The sequence below is a fragment of the Anolis sagrei genome, chromosome 13 (genome assembly GCF_037176765.1).
Source record: "Anolis sagrei isolate rAnoSag1 chromosome 13, rAnoSag1.mat, whole genome shotgun sequence".
Taxonomy (NCBI): Eukaryota; Metazoa; Chordata; class Lepidosauria; order Squamata; family Dactyloidae; genus Anolis; species Anolis sagrei.
Window position 1 is genome coordinate 12,111,832 of NC_090033.1, and position 13,232 is coordinate 12,125,063.

General features: G+C 44.9%; 1 protein-coding gene across 1 annotated transcript in view; it reads right to left on the minus strand.

Annotated features, from left to right (window-relative positions):
* Positions 1 to 13,232, minus strand: part of CCDC27 (coiled-coil domain containing 27) — a 30,949-nt gene that overhangs the window by 12,267 nt on the left and 5,450 nt on the right. The window contains exons 2-7 of the mRNA XM_067472780.1: positions 11,991 to 12,222; positions 10,827 to 10,956; positions 10,045 to 10,179; positions 8,518 to 8,657; positions 4,724 to 4,897; positions 2,643 to 2,876 (exon numbers count right to left, since the gene is read on the minus strand). Of these exons, the coding sequence (XP_067328881.1) occupies positions 2,643 to 2,876; positions 4,724 to 4,897; positions 8,518 to 8,657; positions 10,045 to 10,179; positions 10,827 to 10,956; positions 11,991 to 12,146 (969 nt within the window). The 5' untranslated portion in view covers positions 12,147 to 12,222. The remainder of the gene's footprint in view (positions 1 to 2,642; positions 2,877 to 4,723; positions 4,898 to 8,517; positions 8,658 to 10,044; positions 10,180 to 10,826; positions 10,957 to 11,990; positions 12,223 to 13,232) is intronic.

The following is a 13,232-nucleotide window of genomic DNA, read 5'->3' on the forward strand; positions in this document are numbered from 1 at the left end:
CCCGAGCTCTGAAGATCACCTGGGAAGGAATCCCACTGGAGCATTGCAGCGCACCCACATACCTGGGAGTCACTCTGGATCATGCTCTGACCTACAAGAAGCACTGCCTGAACATCAAGCAAAAAGTGGGTGCTAGAAACAATATCATACAATAGCTGACTGGCACAACCTGGGGATCACAACCAGATACAGTGAAGACATCTGCCCTTGCGCTGTGCTACTCTGCTGCTGAGTACGCATGCCCAGTGTGGAACACATCTCACCACACTAAAACAGTGGATGTGGCTCTTAATGAGACATGCCACATTATCACAGGATGTCTGCGCCCTACACCACTGGAGAAATTACACTGCTTAGCCGGTATTGCACCACCTGACATCCACCGGGAAGTGGCAGCCAATAGTGAAAGGACCAAGGCAGAGACATCTCCAGCTCATCCCCTGTTTGAGTATCAGCCAGCACGTCAACGACTTACATCTAGAAATAGTTTTCTAAGATCTACAGAGACACTCGCTGGAACACCTTAGCAAGTGAGAGTCCAAAAGTGGTAGGCTCAAACCCAGAACCTCAACCAATGGCTGATACCAAATGAGAGACTCCCCCCTGGGCGCACAGAAGACTGGGCGACTTAGGATGCACTGAACAGACTGCGCTCTGGCACCACGAGATGCAGAGCCAACCTTTAGAAACGGGGCCACAAAGTGGAATCCTCGACATGCGAGGGCGGAAAAGAGCACACCACAGACCACCTGCTGCAATGCAACCTGAGCCCTGCCACATGCACAATGGAGGACCTTCTTGCAGCAACACCAGAAGCACTCCAAGTGGCCAGATAGTGGTCAAAGGACATTTAATCAACTACCAAACTCACAAATTTTGTATTTTGTCTGTTTGCTTGCTCTGTTCTGTTAGAAATGTAATATAATTGACTGGTTGCCCTGACACGAGAAACAAACAAACAAGTGGCTTTTGATACCATCGATCATGGCATCCTTGTGGGCCAGCTCTCTGGTATGGGATTTGGGGGTATGGCTCTGCTGTGGCTCCGGTCCTTCCTGGAGGGTCGTTCCCAGTTGGTGAAACTGGGGGATACCTGCTCGGACCCCTGGCCTTAGACCTATGGGGTCCTGCAAGGTTCCATTCTGCTCCCATGCTTTTCAACATCTACATGAAACCGCTGTGCATGGTCATCCAGAGTTTTGGAGTTCGGTGCCATCTCTATGCGGATGATGCCCAACTCTACTACAAATCCAAGGAAGCCCCTCAGATACTGGATACTGTGTCCCGTCACTGTCACAGGCGTGACTGGTGAGAATGAGAGAGAGGACTTTCTCAGTGATTGCCCCTCGGCTATGGAACCCCCATTCCTGGTGAAATTAGATCAGCCCCCTCCCTCCTGTCCTTCAGAAGGATGGTAAAAACCTGGCTGTGGGATCAAGCTTTTGGGACAGTGCAGTAAGGCAGCAATGGGAAACTTTACTATGCCAACCAGATTTGATGTGGATGGTTGAGACGGTTTGAAACAGTGGTTGTGAATGTTGAGATAAATTATTTTAATATTTATGTATGTGTATAATCTATTTTTGTCCCGGCATTGAATGTTTGCCGTTTGTATGTTGTCCCATTCAGGGTGAGAAGGGAGGAATATAATGTCGTGGCTTAGTCTGAGCCTGAGTCTGAGACTGAATTGTTTGGGCCTTCTGGGCCTGTTGGGCCTTGTGAGCCTGACTTTCTGCAGGATGACGAGGAGACTGATGGGTTACAGATTCCTGTACATGTTCCAGACGGGGCTGATAGTGTGGCTCCTGAAGACGAAACAGCAAGCCTGTTCCCTGGGGAAAGGAACGTGCCTTTTGATAGAGATAGTGAAACTCCACAAGTGCAGGTGGAGACTCCTTTCGGTTCCCAGAGTGATCAGCCCAGCTGGGCCAAGATAATGAGTTGTTTAGCCTTGAAGATAATAGTGATTCAATGAGTAGACAGGATCATTTACAATTAAGAATTCGCAGAAGCACACATCTTGCAAGCAAGCGTGAAGCCAAAGGTCAACGCAATGCTTTCATGTCAGGGAAACTTATTTAATGATGTAGCCAATAGGCATTTCTTGTCAGTCCAATGTTGCTCTTTCCCTGTTAACTTCTGTGGAATTATCTTGGCTTTTGCGGAATGCTCCTGGCTTCTTTGGGACTTGGATTTTGATCCTGATTTTACCCGTCTACCATGGACTCATGTTTGACCATTGCTAAGGGATTATGCTTCATGTTATTTGACTTTGGATCTTGGGAACTTTGCCATTGCATTTAAGACTCTGTTTTGCCTCTTGCACTTTTGCATTTCTCTGTTTTGATTTTGTTTTTTCTCAATAAACTACAAAACCTACAACCTTGGTGTGTGGTGGTGTCTTGAGCAAGGTGAAAACTACCCTGAGTTGAGATAGATAAATGTTTTCAATAAATAATAAATAAATAACAATACTTTCCAGGACATGTGAGATGGCAGATAAGTGAAGTATGGGATCTGAAGAGATGGGGGTCTCATTTTAACCTGCCATGAGGTCTGGGAGGCAGAACAAATGGGCAACAAGAGCTGTGAGTTGATCACCTGCAGCACACAGAATCCGTCCCATCAGTCTCTCTGCTCACCTCCTTCTCGAATTGCTCCAAGTCCTCCTGGTCCTTCAGCAGCGTATCGTTCAGGGTCTCCAGCTCGGGGACCGGGATTTTATCCACTTGGGATACATCCGACTTGCGAGGCTCTATTTCTCGACGAAAGTCTTCCAGGATGTTTGTATGATCCAAATGTATCGGCAATGAGTGACCACGCTTGTACGGCCAGGCATCACTGGTTTCCCTTTTTGTGGATCCTCCCGGACTCTCCTAAAGGGAAAGATTTGGAGATGAGTATGCAAACTAAAAAAAAACCACAAAACTATTATTATGAGGCTCTTGAGCAAAGAGGAGAATCCTCCTGAAACAACTAGGCTCAAAGGAGGTGTGATATGTATAGGAAGAGAACCGCTAGCAAGTCAGATCCTTTTGCCATCCAGACCAATATTGTCTAATTCAACAAATATCTGAGATCTGAGGCAGAGCAACATCTTTCCCATTGTTGAGACCAGAAGTGTGCAAAGTGAATTTCACAAAGTTAGAATGGATGAAAGGGGGGGGGGGGAGAAGGCAAAAAGGGGCAAGAGGGGTGAAGGAATGTCATATAGATAAGCATTGCTAAGGAAAAGTGTTTAGAAGGTCAAGAAATGGACCAGGTTGACCCAAGAGATACAAGGGAGAAGAGAATGATTTATAGGAGTTGTAAATCCTGGGATTTATCGTTCACTTGCAACCGAAGAGAACTCTAAACTCCACCAACCATGGACCTAGAACTAACTTGGCACAGAGAACCCCCATGACCACCAAAAAATACTGGAGGCCTTTGGAGGGATTTTTAGGAGCTGTAGTTCCTACATCCAGAGCGCACTATGAACTCAAACAATGATGGATCTGGACCAAACTTAGCATGCATACCCAATATGGCCAAATTTGAATACTGGTGAGTTTTGAGAAGAATTGATCTTGACATTTTGGAGTTGAAGATACTGGGATTTATAGTTCAGCTGCAATCAATGAGCATTCTGAATTCCACCAAAGATGGAATTGGACCAAACTTGGCACACAGAGCCCCCATGGCCAGCAAAAAAATACTGGAGGCCTTTGGAGAAAATTCACCTTAATTTGGGGGAGTTGTAGTTCACCTACATCCAGAGAACACTGTGAACACAAACACCGATGGATCTGGACCAAACTTAGCACACAGACCTGATATGCCAACATTTGATTACTAGAGGGGTTGGGTTGACCTTCCTTTCTGGGAGTTGTAGTTCACTCACAGCCAGAGAAACTGTGATCTCCACTGATGATGGGCCTGGATCAAACTTGGCACACAGAACCCCCATGACTAATTCAATTTACTGAAGGGGTTTGGCAGGACTGACTCGCCATAGTGGGAGTTGTAGTTTATCCTACAGTCAGAGAGCACACTGAACCCCACCGATGGTCCATCCAGAGCAAACTTGCCCAACAAATTCAGGGGCTTAACCTGACATGATGTGAGTTGTAATTCACCCACAACATTATGCATTTTGTACAATTAAAATTTGACTTTTTCAAGTAAGCTGGGTTTCCAAGCTAGTTAAGACTATAAAACCCATCATACAGAGACTGTCAAATGTGGCACTAAGTTGACTTGATTGTAATCACCCTTAGTAGTTGTCTGCAGACTCAAACTTTGGTATGTTAATCTCCTCGATCTTTAATTGGGAAGCAAATAGGCCTAAAGATAGACAAGGGAGCACTGTGCATCAACACCATTAGCTGGTATAGGAGAGAGGCTAAACAGAGGCTGAATGGCCATCTGTTGGGAGTTCTTTGATTCTGCTTTCCCTGCATAGCATGGACTGGATGGCTCCTGGGGTCTCTTCCAACTTTGCAATTCAATGATTCCATGAGACATTTTGCCTGCAAAACAGACCCAAGTTCTTGTCCGTTCCCTTTTTTGGCACTAGGGTTTTATGTGTCGTGCCCTTTCCGCTGTGGAAGCACCAACTCCATCTATGGCTTAGTAAAAGCGCTTTGCAACACTTTGATTTATATCCCTTCCAATTTGATGATTCAATGCACCCAAAGCGAGTGCTGCCAGGCCAGATGGCGTGACACAAAACTTGACAAACCTTCTCATCTTCCTTCTCCTTTGAGGCGCTCCTCTCGCTTCCCGTCTGGAGCTGCTTCTGCATGGCTTCCACTTCCTCCCGGAGGATGGAGATCACATCATCCTTCCGGGCACATTCGGCTTCACAGCTGGCCAGGCGGGACAGCTCGTCCCCCAGTTTCTGCAGAGAGATATCCTGCAGAGACATGCAAAATGAGAACCAAGGCGAGGAAGTTCAGCTAAATCACAAATCCATAAGAGAGTCAAGACAAAGATCCACCCAGAGGGAAAGTGTTCTTGCCATACATCAAGGGAACCACTGACCGCAGAGGGAAGCTGATGAGGAAACACAACATATAAACTATCTACAGAACCACCAAGAAAATCCAACAAATGCTACGTTCAGCAAAGGAGTCTACCGTATACCATGCAGCTGTGGACAAGTCTACATAGGGACCACCAAACACAGCAGCATTGCCCAAACACAAATCAAGGAATATGGAAGGCATTGCAGACTACTCCAACCAGAGAAGTCAGACATAGCAGAGCACCTGATGAACCAACCTGGACACAGAAATGCTGGACCACTTGAACAACCACCATGTCAGGCTACACAGAGAAGCCACTGAAATCCACAAGCATGTGAACAATTTCAACAGAAAGGAGGAAACCATGAAAATGAACAAAATCTGGCTACCAGCATTAAAAAAAACTCTAAAATTACAACAGCAAAGCAACAGAGAGGAAACAAACAAGGACATCTAATCACCTCTCAACAAAAATTGCCCCAGGCACTAACAAGCCACACCAAACATCTGCCAGGCCATCAAATGCTAATCAAAGTGGTCAGTTGAAACATTCACACTTAGCTCCAACAGACAAGAGTTCTTTGTCCCACCCTGGTCATTCCACAGATATATAAACCCTTTTTCCTAGTTCCAACAGACCTCACTACCTCTGAGGATGCTTGCCATAGATGCAGGCAAAACGTCAGGAGGGAATGCCTCTAGAACATGGCCATATAGCCCGAAAAAACCTACAACAACCCAGTGATTCCGGCCATGAAATCCTTCAACAATACAAATACATAAGAGCTGCTATAAGATATGATCTCAACAAAAGCTATAACAGAGATTTGCAGATGAGAAGGAACCAAGCATTGCTCATTCCGAAAAGAGAAAAGCAGCAGACAAAGGTTTGCTTGTGCTCCCATGTCGGAGGTTATGGAAACTTGCTCAAGCCATAATCCCAATGCAAAGTCTAGGATGGTGGTTCCCAGCCTGTGAGCCATAGCCCACCAGCGGGCCATGAGACCTAAAAGAGGTCCGTGAGACATGCTGGGTCAATTGGCGTTGGGGGCGTGCTGCCATTGGAGGAGAGCAAGAGAGGGAAGGAAAGCTAGAGAAGGAAGGAGATGACAGCGTGTTGCCCTCACCAGCGCTTTCTCAGCCTTGGGAGGCTTCCCAGGCTAGGGTGGAGAAGACTCGCCCAGCGGCATGAACAAGAGAAGGAAGGAGAGGAAGAGAAGGAAGGAAGACCGTTGTGCTTGCCAGGACTTTCTCGGCCTTGGGAGAGTTCCCAGGCCAGGGTGAAGAAGACTCACCCAGCGGCACAAGTGAGAGAAGGAAGGAGAGGGACTCGGAGCGGCTTACATGAGGCTAAGCCCAAACAGCAAATTACAATAAAATAAAACCGAAAATGCAAACAATAAACAACAAACACCATGATTACATAAAACATATGAAAACATAGCAATATAAAATTACAATAGGCACAATCACAATGGCAATGGGCGGGCTACATGTAATGATTAAAAGAGAGACTGATTAAAACTAATTAAAACAGGTGAGATAAGAGAGAGACAGATTATTTGCGGAGGGGTTGTGGAATTGGCTTTCCCCCAAAAAGGGGGGGGGCATATACTCCAATGACAAAACGTTGAGGCTAAGCAATAGTGTGAGAATGTAAACCTATTCATCAAAAGCGCATCGGAAGAGCCAGGTTTTAAGGTCCTTTTTAAAGGTTTCTAAGGTAGGGGCTTTCCTAATTTCTCCAGGTAGTGAGTTCCAGAGTCGGGGGCCACAGAGCAAAAAGCTCTCTCCCTTGTACTTACTAAGCAAGCTTGTGAAATTGGCAGGGGCGAAAGAAGGGCCTCCCCAGAAGAACGGAGGGCCCGAGTTGGTTCATGGAGGGAGACACTGCAACCCAGAGCAGGAAACTGGACCCTCAGACAACAATCCACCACACTTGACTTCAGGAAAACAATCCTTTTTTATTGATGAAAGATGAATACAAAATAGAAGAAATATGCAAAGGTAAAAAGTCACAGTAAATATCAGGAACAAGAAATGTCCACAAACAAGATCATGAAATCCACAGCAAAACTGCTGAATCCTGTAACCTGTTAGCAATCCACTAACCGTACTTGGAACAACCAGAAAACCTCCGAAGGCCACTTGAATCAGGAGACCTGGAAAAGCTTGCACATGAATCTGGAACGATGCCTGGTCTGAAGCTGCATTCAGGGCAGGCATACTTAAGGCCGAGAAATCTTTTGCGAGACATGCCTGAAGATTTTGTTTGCATTTCTCTCAATCTGGCTGACCTACGTAAACTTTGTGCTTCACCCCGGCTCTGCCAAATCTGCCCCCGCCTATCCTCATTAAGGAGACCAGGTGTCAGATGAGAACTAAGACTGGGAGGAAAAGGGAGTGAAACGTCTCCGCTCGGCTCGGAATGCATGTTCTCATGGGAATTCTGACTTTCACTTTCCAAGGCTGTAGGATTTTCACTACTCAAACCATCATAATCTAAATTGGCCTCAGAATTCACATTGACATATACATTGGCATCAGGAAATACAATCAGAGAATCAGGTTCAGGTTCACACACAGGCTGAACCCCAACAGACGGTCACGAAGGTAGGCAGGAACCAAACTGTTTTAGGGCTTTATAAGTGATAACCTGCACCTTGAATTGGGACCAGAAAATAAATGGCAGCCAGTGGAGCTCCTTAAACAGGGGAGTTGACCGGTCCCTGTAAGTTGCCCCAGCGGTCACCCAGCGGTGGGCATGAGGCGGAGAGAGAGGGAAGAGTCCCCCAAACTTGATGTTGTGGTTATTGTTAGGTCCCATTGTCACACATCAATTGTAATGGGAAAGCAGTAAGACCCTATTTAGGCCCCCAAAGTTGTTGTTGTTGTCGTTGTTGTTGCCGTTAGGGACAGTTTCTTGGGTCTCACACTCCACTTTTTGAATTTTTTTCAACCTCAGCCCCTTCCCCCTCTTTTTTTTTTTACATGAGCATTAACAAAATCCACAGAGAATAATACAGCCCAACCAAAAAAACATTTTTCTTGGTATCCTCATTTCTAGGGTTAATTGGGGCTCCGATTCAGAAAATTGCATTGAATAGACCACATCGGCCCTAGTTTACTAATATAGTTTTCTGTGGGCGAGCAGATGGCGACTACTGGATGGCATGTGTTTTATATCAGAAACTAGAGCTGATGTGATCTATCCAATGCAATTTTCTGAATCAGCACCCCAAATAACCAAACCGAATCTATACCCGATATGGCCAACTTTGAAAGGAATTGTCCTGGACATTTTGGAGTTGTAGGTACTGGGATTTATAGTTCACCTGCAATCAATGAGCACTCTGAACTACACCAAAGATGGAATTGGACCACATTTGACACACACAGCCCCCATGACCAGCAAAAAATACTGGAGGTCTTTGGGAAAAATTCACCTTGATTTGGGGGAGTTGTAGTTCACCTACATCCAGAGAGAACTGTGAACCCAAAACCTTACCTTCTCATGAAGTGCAGCAATGTACCAGGGGACTTTGCCTTTCATGTGGCTTTTCAATTGGATATCAGGGACGCAGCCTTCAGTGTAACTCTGCCACTTTGTCAAGCCAGAGACAGTCGGCGAGTCTGAGGATGGATGGACTGAACAACATGCGAGAGAGGAAAAGACACATCTCATTGCAATCCTTCCTTAAGAAACAATGCAGTGGTACAGCAGCTTAACCAGTACTGAAAGGAACATTCTATCAGAAATATTAAAAATATTAAAAATTAACTAGGTATTTTTAATTACAAAAAGGGTTAAATGGATGCAATGACTCAGTAAAAGCTTCAGTTCAATATAAGCAGGTGTGCCTGTAGGTTAGTAGCCCTCGGTCTATGTGAGGTCTTCATAGGAGAAGGGCCTCAGTGTGTTAATAGGCCTCAGTATGAGAAGGCCTCAGTGTCAGTTCGCCTCAGTGGGAGAAAGGCCTCAGTCTGAGAGAGCCCTCAGTGTGAGGTAGGCCCCAGTAGGAAAAAGGCCTCAGAGTGAGGTAGGTCTTAGTGTTAGTAGGCCTCGGTGCAAGTAGGCCTGGGGAATGAGAAATTCCAGGTTGATGGCCATCGTGTGTGAAGGCTGCTGTGCATAAAAAGCTACTGTGTGAAGCTGTTTAACTTTGTTGTGAGATGAGGCTCTGTGAGAGTGAGGTTTATCTGCATGAGAAAGAAACCCAGTGTGGATGCAAATAGGAAGTAGAAAGAACTTTGTTTGTGTTACGGAAACCTTGTTCTTGTAAACAGCGCAACCATATTATTTGGCTATAAAGAAAATCCTCCTATGGAAGGGAGAACATTGGTCTGTGTGTTTTGGTTCTTTGGCTCTGTGCGCCAGGACTATGGCACAGCTGGCTGGGAGTCACTGCATTAAGATCACTACCGACCAAAAGTCATGAGTTCGAAGCCAGCCAGGGTCGGCGTGAGCTTCCAAGCAATTTGTGTAGCTTGCTGTTGACCTTTGCAGACAGTTGCATCTGTTGAGTAGGAAATTTAGGCACCACTTATGTGGGGAGGCTAATTTAACTAATTTTATGATGCCATAAAAATCTCCAGCAAGCATGCGAAGAATGAGGAAGTACTTCATCAATGTCACAAATGGACGGTGAAGCGACAGCTCCCCTGGTGGCCAGAATACTCTCATGAAAAAGCTGGAATGTTAAATAGCCTCTGTGTGTCTGCCTATATATGCTGTGTGTCTATGGCATTGAATGTTTGCCATGTATATGTACATTGTAATCCGCCCTGAGTCCCCTGCGGGGTGAGAAGGGCGGAATATAAATACTGTAAATAAATAAATAAATTTTATCACTTTGGGGTACTGGTGCTAAGTCACGCTGCTGCTAATAAGTTACTCTGCTGTACATTTATGGGGAGGGTCTTTTGTTAATAAGTTCACTCGCCCAATACGTTCTTTGAAAGTAAGGGAAAGAATAAGCCAGCCTTTGGCATAAATGTCAGCAGAATATAAAGCGTGGATTTTTGAAACCCTTACATTTGACATAACTCTTTGATTCCAAGAGATCTGGATTCTGAAAGACCATAGCCCATTCGTCCAAAGACAGTTGGGAGGAGAGGCTGATAGTGCTGATGTTGCAGGGTAGCTCAGAAGACACAGGGAAGTTTGTTTCTGCCAGTACAAAGAAGAAGAAAAAACAGAAATCAGTTAAGTAAGACGACCTAGAAAATGGGAGTATAGGCTGAGCAGCCTTCATCCGGAATTCCAAAATCTGAAATAATCCCAAATCCAAGTGGCTGAGATAGTGATGGCTTTGCTTTCTGATGGTTTGACATACATAGACTTTGTTTCAAGCACAAAAATATTAGAATTAGAACAGTAAATAAAGGCCAACACTCAATAAAACAGGGGAAATCCAAACATGAAACAATCAGGGCCAGCTAATACCCCCCAACAAAGGATTCCCCCAGGCAGGAAGCAGCCAGGCTTTGAAGCTGCAAGGCCATTCCATGCTAATCAAGGCGACCAACTGCAACATTCACACTTGCCTCAAACAGACAAGAGTTCTTTCTCCACCCTGGACCTTCCACAGATATATAAATCCCACTGGCCTAGTTTCCAACAACCTCTGAGGATGCCTGCAATGGATGTGGGAGAAAAGTCAGGAGAGAATGCTTCTAGAACATGGCCATACAGCCCGAAAAACTCACAGCAACCCAGAAGTCACGGTTCTTTCACCCAAGGCCGTAGGTTGACTTCAAAATTAGGATCTAAATTAACTCCCCTGGAATTGCCGCTCACCAAGAAGCCTTATTTACCCAGGTGAGATGTGGAAGTGGCCCTGTGGCTATATCTCGGGCACCCGGGTCGCATCAGGAAGGACTTCTGCAATTCTTCTACTTGGGTGGCGTAGCCCGACATGGTGGGTTTGGTCCTTCGGTCCTCAGTCTGGATGAAATGAGAAAAGGAGGCAGTGAAGAGACACAATGGAGCCATGGATCCAAACTGCAGAAAAAGAGACTCAATTTCAACGGTCAGAGCTGTTTGGCAGCATACTCTGTTGTCTGGGAGTCTGATAGAATCTCCTTCCTTGGAGAGGCTAAAGGACCACCTTGTTGCACTTCAGAGCAGGAAACGAGGCCCTCTTGGTTCCTTGGTTTAGGAAAAATGCAATCCTTTTTATTGAATGATGAATATAAAATAGATTGAAGTCCAAAGGTAAAAAAGACAAAATGAACCAGCAAACAGCAATGTCCAGAAAGCTTGCAGGAAATCCAAAGCAGTAATGTCCAGAAAACTCTCAACAGAAATCCATGAACAGATTAGCCCTGCTAATCTCACTTGAAGCCAGAAATTCCCTTGGAAACTAGACCACTGGAAACTGGAATACCCAGGAGGTTTGTACTTGATACTAAACGATGCTTGGTCTGAGGAAATCCCTCTCACAGGCACTCTTAAATCCCAAAAACTGATTCCGGTTAACTCTAATCTCTGGTTTCAGTTGTCGGATTCTCTCAGACCTACGTAAACATTGAGCCTCCCTGCGGTTCTGGCTTATCTCCAAGCTAAGGCTATTATCATTGACCCGACCAGGTGTCAAGTTATCTTGCAAGGAGGAAAAGGGAGTGAATTTTCTTCTCTCGGTCTGACAGAAACTTTCTCATGAGAACTTGGCTTTTCCCTTGAAGCCTCTAAATCAAAGCCTGTAGGATTTTTACTGCCAAAAGTGTCTCCATCTTGAGCCTCGTCCTCATTGATCACTTCAGCTTCACTATCCAAACTAGGCCCAACATTTACATCATTTGCATCAACATTGGCATCAGCATTAGGTAATACAATCAGAGATTCAGGCTCAAGTTCACACACAGGCTGAGTCCCAACACATCTGTTGGGAGAGCTTTGACTGTGTGTTCTTTAGATGTGGGCTCTTCCAACTCAAGGAAGTTATGATTCTCTGCTTAAAACAAAGAATGCCCACGTACCTGCTTTTCATAGTACTCCTGCACTGCTTTGGACGCTTTGCTGGGATTTATTTTGTCGCTCTTCGGAGGATTCCACACCAAATTTTGTTGCTGGCGGGGCCCCATCTCTTGCAGTTCATTGAAGCCCTTCCGCATCAAGGTGAAAGCCTTATCCATTTTGGTACCCAGGAAAAAATAATCAAAGAGCCATACACAGTTTGCTAACAATATGAGACTTGTAAAATGTTGCTCACTGCATGGGGGAAAAGGACACAAGAGAGACAAACTGTGGGTCTACGCAAATATTTGTAAGGCATATATGATTTTCGACAATAGTTTAGATTAGAACATTGAATATTGACATGATGCTGTTGTTGTCTATACACATAATAAAAATGGAAAATATGTATGTGTGTATGTGACTGGGTTGTCCACTTGCACAGACAAGCTCCTGCCTCCACAAACAGCTATTACTCCCACTACTTAGAAGACACCAATGGCCCTCCCTCCAATGACATTGCAGGTTATAGAGAGTGCCGTTAACATATCCAAGAGCCCTGCCAATGTCCTCCACAAATGCTCTCTACATTCCACCTCATAATTTAAGATCTACTAGGGATGTAGGGGCAAAGAAACCAAATCATTTCCCCAAAAGACAAAAGCCTCCTTTCCAATGGGGAGGGCAAGGATGGACATCACGAAAGTTGAATCTTTTAAACTGCAAAAAACTATTTATTGCGTGGCCATAGCAATAACGACAAACAAGCATACAGGGATGCAATCAAAGGGTTTGTCGCAACCCCCAATGGGGCTGCAGAGCATTTATAGTAAATGGAATATACATTTTCATTGGTTCCCAAAGACAAATCATTTCATTGGTCTAAGTTAGCTATACAGTTGTTCATTAGTTGTTTATTATTTTGACTGACATTATAGCACACGTGGGATCCTAACAATGGCACAACTATGGTCTGTTGTTCTCTGATCATGACTGTATCTTATCTGTTAGTCTGTTGCAAACATGGCTCCAGAACAACTGGGAAACTTGGGGGTTCTAACTAGCCAACAGCTATCTGGTTTTGTCCGGATATACTGTTATCCTTGAATAGTAACTTCTTCTTTGGAGCACTGATTTCTCAAACAATCAGCATTTTCTGTAAACATAGGCCTACTGCAGAAATAGGCCAATATGGCAGTAAATCATGACATATGGGCATTGGGAAGATCTCTGAAAATTCCCTTTTTAAAACCACGTCCCATCCA